Source organism: Vombatus ursinus, unplaced genomic scaffold, assembly GCF_900497805.2.
Source record: "Vombatus ursinus unplaced genomic scaffold, bare-nosed wombat genome assembly UNPS02014248.1, whole genome shotgun sequence".
NCBI classification, from domain to species: domain Eukaryota; kingdom Metazoa; phylum Chordata; class Mammalia; order Diprotodontia; family Vombatidae; genus Vombatus; species Vombatus ursinus.
In genome coordinates, this window is record NW_020954026.1 from 82,340 (window position 1) to 92,404 (window position 10,065).

Sequence of the window (10,065 nt, forward strand, 5' to 3'; positions counted from 1 at the left end):
TGTATATGTATGGACAAATCACTTAAGTCAATTAGCCTCAGGTTACTTATCTGTGAAAGAGAGAAGGGCATACCAATAATGGTATTCATCTCAAAGAGCTGTTTGGAGATTCTAATGAGAAAATGAATATAAAGTTCTTTCCAAACATTATCTAATGTGAACTATTACCATTCTGGGCAAGGACTCTATCTCACCTACATTTTCTAATCAAACTCCTCCCTAAAGTATTTAATGAAGTGCCTTGTATAAACTATACCCTTAATCAACATTATTTAATTAAGTGTTTGTTTGGACTAAACAGTCTCCTGTCCCTCAAATGGCTCCTTCACTTACTCAAGGATGATGAGCTTGAAAACCTGTAAGTAGTGGAAAAAACAGATGTTTATAGAGCCTGTGGATATTTGAACACGACTGACATACATGATCTCATTTGAGCCTTAAGACAGCCTTATGATAAAGTATTACAAGTGTAGTTATGCATGGTTTAGGGAAAAGAAATGCAAGTCAAATGACTTACCCATGGAGAAAGTGAGTCACTCTGTGAGATACAGAAAGTTTTTATGAAGCTTTTCCTGCCACTTTGTCCAACTATGTTTCCACTATACCATTTTGGTGTCTACATAGTCCTGAAGTCTTGGGATTGGATATCCTAGAAGTCAGGTGGCTTGACATGGAGAAAGGTGGCCAAGACTCCAAAAAGGAAGTTAGCCAAGAACTTTACATTCAAGGTTTAGCCTTGAAGTCCCAAGCCTGGGAAACATATAATTGTATTGGAGAAACTCTTCACTGGTCACTGGGGCAAAGAGGTCAATGTTCTTAGTGGCAGAGAGGTCACTCCTGGCCATTTCTGTGGCAGAGATGGCAGTGGAGTTTGTGTTGCCCACTCCTACCTTCCATTTAGCTCAGCCTCAGGAAACCCAAAAAAGCTAGACTAGTGAGTGAATGAATCAGAGGAAGTGACTCACCAGCTCATTCCAAAGCCTGAGCCTTATAGTGGAATGTTTCAGAGTCAGTAGCTGAAGTCAGGGATGAGGAAGGGACTTTATGTGGACCTGGGATTCTGCGATTCTTGGTAGATGGTGCCACCTTGGAGATACCTGGCAGCACTGCTGCCAATTCATGAACAAAACAAACCATTAAACTCTGCTCTGACCATGTGGGAAAACATTTTCTCATGGGTTCTTTGGCATTCTTAGCTTGTGGTTAGCAAAGTGAAGGTTGAAAGGGACCTGGATAAGGTGATTGACAATAGCTGGCTTCTAGTCCTGCTTCTATCATCTCTTAACTAGGTGACATTGTCCAAGTCACTGAACAACTCCAAGCCTCAATTTATTCTTCTTTGAAGTGGGTATAATAATCTCAGGCCTGAAATATGATCAATAGGTTTTGATGAAGATCAAATGTGATACTGAACATGAAAAAGCTGTGGGTTATTGAAAAGATCTCCACAAAATAATGTAGTGAAAAAAATCACTGAACTTGGGGTTAGAAAATCTGGGATGTAATTGGAGGTCGATGTGAGACATTAGGCAAGTTACTGATCCCAGATGAAAATTGATTTCTTCATTTGTAACACGCAAATAGGCATATTTGCATGATCTAATTCTCATGATCTTTGTCAGGATAGTAATCAAAAAATTCAAATGAAAGTGTTATTTTGATGAATATTATTGCTATTCTTTTATAAAAAAATCTACTCAGAGCTCCTAATTTACCTATTATCCCAAATTCCATCTGATCCTACGTTCTAATTCAATGGTAGCTAGAGGAATGCTGTGATAATCATTTGTCAAGTTTTAAGTAGCGCCTTTGATAAGCTCCCTCCTGCTATTCTTGAGGACAACATATAAAAAGACAGTGAAGAGCCCAGTGTGGCAGATTCAGAATTTTTTGAAGACTTAGATTCAGGAAAGATTCAATGTTTGCTCATTGTCACCTTGGAAGGTGGTGTCTCCTAAGTCCCTGCCTGCTGTATGTCCCCACAAAGCAAAATCAACTTTCATTTGCTGCCATATGTTTTATGTTCCCTTACATGTGGATATTTACTTTCAACCAATAAAATTGCATTCCTCATGGACAGACACTACTTTCTTTTTATCTTGTTATATCCAGAACCTACATTAGGCCTTAATTAATATAGTGGCCTGGTAAATTATTGTGGAACTTAATTGATTTATTAGTTACCTGGATAAATACATATTGAACTCCTTATCATATTCCCAGATGGAAAAAATCCTGTAGGGACAACTATCACACTGGGTGATCTATTCAAGATTCAAAAATATCTGAGCAGCCCAGAATTTCCAATTAAATCTAACATGTTGAAATTTTGAAAGGTCATGTGAAAAATTCCACACTTGTGTTACTTGCTATACAATGTATTCCCTCCCAGAAACAGAATATCATGTTTAGCCCACACAACTAGTGCCAGGACATGTGTGTTAATGTGTGCGTTTGTGCATGTGTTGTGCTTCTTGCATTCTTCTAATAGTTAATATGGGTATTCACAATAATCAAAGTAACTTATTTGCTCAAAGTTACTGTCAGAAAAATATTGCAATTACTGTATACAATGTTCTCCTGGTTCTGCTCCTTTAATTCTTCATTATTATGTGTAAGTCTTTTCATGTTTTTCTAAGATCATTTAACTCATCACTTTTTGCAGCACAGTAGTATTCCATCATGATCACATACCACAACTTGTTCAGGCAAGGATATTTATCAGATCTTTCTGACCCCAGGTCCATCCCTTTTCCCACTCTGCCCTGCTGCTCTCTACATGAGCTCCTTAGCCTTACATTACACTTCCCAGAACATAACTGACATAGGTAGACGGTATAGTAAAGGAGAGAGTTGGCCAAGCACCTTCACAGGAGTATCTTGGGTGTGATGTCCCAAGCTTAGTATGTACTTGATGCTTTTCAAGAAACTCTTCCCTCGTCCCTACCGCTAGCTATTCCAAAGGTCTTAAATCAGGAGAGGTTATCCATGGTCATTGCTACTGCCAGAATGGAGGCAGAGTTAGTGACCTTCCTTCCTGCTCAGTCTCAGGATCAACAACAGAAGGCAGATGAATGAGGGAGTGACTCCAGGGACTGCTGTCTCCAGGTTGGTCCCATGTCAACGAGCCCTAGTAGTGAAATACTTGAAAGTCAATAGCTGAAGTCCTAAGTTTAGCAGGATCCTTACACAAACCATGGAGCACAGCAGCTCTTTTTTTTTCAGCCAAAAGAAGGTTTATTAAAGATTCACCACATTACCTAGATTCTTAAGGAATCTGAGCATCTATGGGCTATTGGCTAGTTTCTAAGAATCAGAGCATCTTAATGGAGACAACATGGACCTTATATACAGAAAGACTGTGGGAGGGATCTAGGAGTGGCCAAGTAGTCCATGAGATAATAGAATTACCAAGGGTGTGAAATGGAGCCTAGGTGGGACCAAGGATGGGAAATGGGGGGGGTGCCATAGGGAGGTGAGACAATGGAGGGGGGATTGGGTGTAGCCACAATGAAAGGCCAGTTGATGCAATTATAGCCTCAGGGAAACACCAGAGATTTGGCCATGTGGGAAAGTTCAAGGTTTTTACTTTCTGTGGCCCAGATTCCAACGCCATCATTCCCCCCTCAAACAAATAGGAACCCAAATTCTTTTGGGGTAAGGGGTGACGGTCTAGATTTCTGAAACTGCTTCCTGCTAGTAAGGAGAATAGATCTTTCCCTGCCACAAGGGGGTCCCAAAGAGGAATTTGACTGGACACAGCATAGGCTGCATCCAGGGAACAATGGGGGGACATTTGCTGGCACTCGTTGTTACCATCTGTATGTGAATGGCTTGTAGTCTGGAAGACACAAATCTGACAGAAAAGAACTGCAGGGTCCAGATATAAAGCAGGGACCAGATTTAGGGCCCAACTTTGAGGATAGAACATCCTTAGCTCTGCTTGGATTCAGATAATTCAGTTTTCCAACCATGCAGTATCAAATCCACCTCACAGCCAGACTCAGGAATAGCCAGGTGGGTAACATTCCCTTTCAAAGGAACATAATGGGGAAACCGAGCCAGGAGGATCCCATCTTTGCCTGAGGCTAAAATTGTCCTCTCAGCTTTCCCTAATGCTGACTTCCCACCAGTATTCCTTCTCTGAGTAGCTTGTGGCATTTCTCTCAGATGGTGTATTATTGATTATTGATGGATTATGACCCATCAGACAACTCGAAATAAAATCCTATGAGCTTTTACCTCAAATAGCAAGTTTTACTAATCACAGCTTAGGAAAGACTTTTCTAAGATTTACATCTCAAAGTTAAAATTGTCCTGGTGTAAAAAGCCAATCATTAGAGATTTCTATACAAAACCCAAACAAGTTTTTTCAAGTTTACACATTAAAACAATAACCTACAATAGCCAATTTTAGCGGTAACCAAATTATAACAAGTTGCTTGACATAATTCCCTGATGTCAAAAAATTAGCTCAACTGTCTCACACTTCTGGGGAATATGGGGAGGTCTGGCGCACAGAGGGAAAAGGGAGATAGGAGGTTTATAAAATTGACCCCCCAAATTCACCATCAGGTTCCTTTCCAACAAAGGGGTAGGGCAAGAGGATAGCATAAAAAGGGAGTGTTCAAACAACAGATCCTCAGGTAGGCAATTCCCATGACCTGACTGGTAGAGGGGCTAGTAGGGCCAGAGTACAACAGAGAACATAGCCAAGATAAAATGGGTGACCTTACCTTCGATTTTGCCCGGGGCTCGGTGAGAGAGATGGAGAAATTGGGAGTGCTACCAAGCCCCAGGCTCCCTTGTCATTCCCAACCTTGAGAGGACTGGAGGATGGGGTGCTGCGGGGCATCTCCACCACTTTTCCAACCTCGAGGACAATCCTTCCTCCAATGTCCCTCCTGGTCACATCTTGGGCACAGTCCCAGAGGCATTGGTCAAGGGAGCTCCCTGTGGGGGGGGGGTGCCCTGGAGGGGCATTCCTTGGTCCAGCGGGCCTCCTTCTGGCCCTCACTGCCTGAGTTGATGGGCTTCCTCTGAGGAGATGCCCTGGTGGGACACTTCTTGGACCAGTGACCCTCCTGGTGGCATCGAAAGCAGGTTTTCCCACTGCCAGAGTTGCCAGGAGACACATCTTCAAATACATTGAAATTTTCATTTACTAAGATAAACATACTCATTATTTAATTATTCCTTATATGGAATCATCTCCAGTAAATCTCACTTTTGCATGCTCCTGATGTCAATGTCCTTTCCATGTTGTGACAACCAGGATTAAAGAAAATATTCAGCTGTTTTCTGAAAGGCGACAGCTAGGTGCTTCAGTGGGTTAAGCACCGGTCCTAGAGTCAGGAAGATCTGAGTTTCAATGTAGCCTCATACATTTACTAGCCTTGTAACCCTGGGCAATTCACTTAGCCTCTATTTGCCTTAGTTTCTCATTTATGAAATGGGAACACACTGGAGAATGAAATGATAAACTTCAGCATTTTGGCCAAGAAATCTCAACAGCAATGAACATGGGGTCATACAGAGTTGAACAAAAGTCAATGACTAAACAACAACAAAAACATCTCTGAAAAGAGCAGAGGAGAGCAGTACCATCACTTCCTTCATTTGGGGACAAATGGTTTGTCAATGTAGTCAGATATGGCATCAGCATTTTTGCTTCTAAGTATACCACTGACTGATATTGTACTGGCAGCCCACTAATAACCACTGTGCTCTTACAGATGACCCATGCCTTCTTTACAGTGACCTAGTGCCCATTGATTTGAACCCCTTCCTCCCCTCCCCCCAATTCAATCCACAAATGCAGAATGAGTGGTATCAAAGGATGGAAAGAAACATCAAAGTCCTACTACACAGTGGGCCTCAGTTACTTCCACTGTGAAATCTATGCTTGCTTTATACTTGAAGTCCAACTGTACCCATCTGGAAGTCCCTCTTCTCTCCGCCAAGACTTCCAGGATCACATGGACCACATTTATTCCTGGATAAAAAAATCCAAATATGATTGCTCTCCCTGTCTTTGTTAGTTTATTTCCCCCGAATAGAATTGTTCCTGAAAAATCAACTCACACGCTGAGATTATAATTTGATCCTAAGTTTCTTCCAATGGGGACAAGATGGATCTCCAGCTATTATAAAATAATTCAAAGAATTCAATCATGTAAATACTAAATTTTATCCAGTATTTATTTCATCCCACAGACAAATCAAAAGATACAAAAAGCAAAACAAAACAAAACCTCACAGGAACCCCATATTTGGGCACAGAAACATAAAGCACCAAAAGAATTAATTAGCTAGAATGAAAATGATATTGAAGTTGGCTTCTGAACGTTTCACTGACATTAAAAAGAAATATGTCTCTCCCATAGGCTCAGACTCTTTTCAGGCCCTCAGGACCATCCTGTGGTTTATATTCCTTCCTAAAGGTTGCCATACTGCAGTGGTGTTTGGGAGCCAGCTCTAAGTGACTCACAGAGAGATAATTATATTCTGAGTCTGAGCACCTGGACTGTAGAAATCAGTAAAGACTGCAAATCAGGACTTAATTTATTACTCACTGATGAACTAGATTTCAGAAAATGTTTGATAAAATAATAACAGATTACATTTTAAAGTGTTTCATATATATTTTTTTTTCAGGAGAGATGGTTCTTTAGTGTTTATCAAATCATCTCTGCCGTATAGGTTGCTGTTTGAGGAATGACATTAAGGTCAAAACTATATGTTCCAAGCAATTCAGCACCTTTTTTTCTTTTTTTAATTTCTTTCCTTTCTTTCTTTCTTTCTTTCTTTCTTTCTTTCTTTCTTTCTTTCTTTCTTTCTTTCTTTCTTTCTTTCTTTCTTTCTTTCTTTCTTTCTTTCTTTCTTTCTTTCTTTTTTTCTTTCTTTCTTTCTTTCTTTCCTTTTTTTCTTGAGGTAATAAACAGTTAAAATTATGTAGCTGATATTCCTCTTTCTTGGAAAATCACTACAATTGTTGTCTTGCACTTAGATCTGTGTGTATGGGAGGATCTAGGTAGTTCAGTGAATAGAGCACTTGGCTTGGAATCAAGAGGAGTCATCTTCATGAGTTCAAATTGAGCCTCAGTCACCTACTAGCTGTGTGTCCCTGGGCAAATCTCTTAACACTGTTTGCCTCAATTTCCTTATCTGTGAAATGAACTGGAGAAGGAAATGTGAAAACATTCCCATATCTTTGCCAAGAAAACCCCAAAATGAGGTCACAGAGAGTCAGACACAACTGAACAACAAGAAGAAGATAGTAAACACATACTATTCATTCCACATAAAAATCTTCTAGGATAGGGAATACTCTCAAGGCCCTTTAGACATGAGGCCAGTGAGATTGGGGCTTGCATCAGACTACACAACATGAAAGTATCTGAGACAATATGAACTTTGTTCTCTCCTAAATCCAAATCTGGGATACTTTCCAGTAACAAATGCTGCCTTTAAAAAAAGTTTGGATTCCACTTCTCTGTGCAAAAGAAAAGTAGCCTGATTTGGGGTGTGGATCCCAGAGTGGGGAAGGTACAGATTGGATTTCCTCTCTAAGAAAAAATATGATCCAGTTGAAATTGTTGTCCTCTCACAGCTTTCCTAAATGCATTCTTGACATCTTTGTTCCTAAGAGTATAGACCAGAGGGTTCAACATGGGTATGACCATGGTGTAGAACACTGACACTATTTTGTCTGTGTCCATGGAATGGCTTGAGCTGGGCTGGAAGTACATGAAGATGATGGTTCCATAAAATATGGAAACTGCTGTAAAATGGGAAGCACAAGTGGAGAAGGCTTTCTGGTGCCCTTCAGCAGAATGGATCTTCAGGATAGTGATAAAGATTAACAAATAAGAAGTAAAGATGACAAGAAATGGGAAAAAAGCATCGAGTGACACTAAGATAAAAAATTCTGACTCAGCGATTTGAATATCAGAGCAAGAGAGAACTAGGAGAGGGGAAATATCACAGAAAAAGTGATGGACTATGTTGGACTTACAAAAGGAAAGGTTAAACATGTTTCCTATGACTATGGATGAGGACAGAAAGCCACATATGTAAGCACCACTGGCCAGATATGCACAAGCAGTTGATGTCATGGTGGTGGTGTAATGTAGAGGTTTGCAGATAGCGGCATGGCGATCATAGGCCATAGAGGCTAAGAGAAAACTTTCAGTAACAGCAAAGGCACCAACAAAAAACAACTGTGTAGCACATCCATTGTAGGAGATAACCTTGTCCCCCGTAATGAGTCCAGCTATCACTTTGGGAGTAATAGCTGAGGAGTAGATAAAATCCGCCAGAGAGAGGTTACTGAGGAAAAAGTACATGGGAGTGTGGAGGCAGGAATCCAAGGAGATCAGAACTATTATCCCCAGGTTCCCTACCAGGGTGATGAGGTAGATGAGAGTGAATATTATGAAGAGAGGAACCTGAAGCTCTCGGACGTCTGTTAATCCTGTAAGGATGAACTCATTCACTTCAGATCTGTTCTCCATGGATGTCATTTGAGAATGATGTTAATCACCTGCAACAAAAGAGGAATCAGCAGAAAAATCCACTGTGCATGATGAATGACTCCAACACATAAAACATGGTCAGAGACCCATATTATGTGAGAGCTAGAAATAAGCAATTAAGGGAAAAAGAATATCTAGATAGTTGTCATAACAGTTATTCTAGGTCCTAAAAGTCCACTCATCCATTTTCTAAGAGAGAGAGACAGACAGACAGACAGACAGAGGGACAGAGAGAGTCAACTCATGTATAACATCTCACTTTGTTTAACCTACTATAAATTTAGCAATACCCAAAGTGGCATTTCCCACTTCAGGAGAGGGATGTACCTTATTCTCTGGCAAAAATAAGCATAAGAAGGGGGATTACTGTTGGTCAGGGTGGGAGAACTAGTTCTTTGTTGATGAATATGCTTCACTCTGATAAAGAAGAGAGAAAAGAGAAAGAAAGGAGTAGTGGGAGAAATCAAATAAGAGAAAAGTTGAAAAACTGTGGACTTCCACTTACAGGAGCCAAGATAGGGGGATAAAAAGATAGTCACTCTCACCCTCCCCTATCAACCTCATAAAACCAAGAAAATATCACCCCAGAAAAAACCCTGGAACAGCTGAACCAGAAGAAAGACTGGGTGCAGCAGTGCAGTAGCCTAGGTAGCTAGAGGGATTAACGGGAAAGGCTACTCTTACCCTGGGGGAAGGGGAGCTGTAGGAAACAAGAATCACCCAACCAGCTAGTGGAAAGACACACTTTAGCACACGGCAGCATTCCTCTGAAAGGAGCTGAAGAGAGCAGCCTTTCTGATTCCAGCCCAACACCAGGTAAGCTGTCAGAACCCTACAGCCTCCAACTGCCAACCAAGAGGAAATCCCGAAGCCCAGGTGATTGAGCAGGCAAACACCAACAGCTGGACCTCCGAGTGCCTCAGTGAGGGTGGGATAACTGGTGGAAACCAGCTCAGAAAACCACCAGGTGCCTTGGCATTCTACAGCAAAGAAGTCTCTCAGGGCCTCAACAGAAATAAGGGAGGCAGCACTGCAAGGGGCCCCAGGCAGATAAACACCTGGCAGCACTTAGCTAAAAGGAGCTAAACAAAGCTAAAGGAAAGGAAAAGCAGGCAACCTAGATTTACCTGAAAGTCCCAGCCTTGCTGATTCCAGCCCAACTCAAGATAAACTGCCAGAACCCTCCAGCCTCCAATTGGCAACATAACAGACCCCAGCACACAAAGCCAGTGACCAAGACCTAGGCTCCCAAAACAAGAAGCTTGGGTCGGTGCCCTTTGCTCCCCAGCAGGAGAGCTTAATCTCTTTAAAGGCCAGGGAATAAAGAAACACCTTGAGTAAAAAGAAACCTATGATAGATTCATATTATGAGAAAAGCAAAGATCAAGACAGAAATTCGGAAGAGGACAACACTGTCATAAAACCCACATCTGCAACATCAAAAGGGAATGTGAACTGGTCTGAAGCCCAAAAAGCCTTCTTAGAAGAACTCAAGAAGGATTTTGAAAGTCAAATGAGAGAGGAAGAA

The 10,065-nt window shown here is 41.2% G+C and overlaps 1 protein-coding gene across 1 annotated transcript; it reads right to left on the reverse strand.

The window, feature by feature from the left end:
* Positions 1 to 7,568: 7,568 nt before the first annotated feature.
* LOC114042047 (olfactory receptor 5B2-like) lies at positions 7,569 to 8,525 on the reverse strand. Its single transcript, XM_027860757.1, has one exon. The coding sequence runs from the start codon at positions 8,523 to 8,525 to the stop codon at positions 7,569 to 7,571; it is 957 nt and encodes a 318-aa protein (XP_027716558.1).
* Positions 8,526 to 10,065: the final 1,540 nt, after the last annotated feature.

Bases quoted from the DNA above. Each gene is read 5' to 3' on its own strand.
- LOC114042047 (XM_027860757.1), bottom strand. From the start codon at position 8,525: ATGACATCCATGGAGAACAGATCTGAAGTGAATGAGTTCATCCTTACA.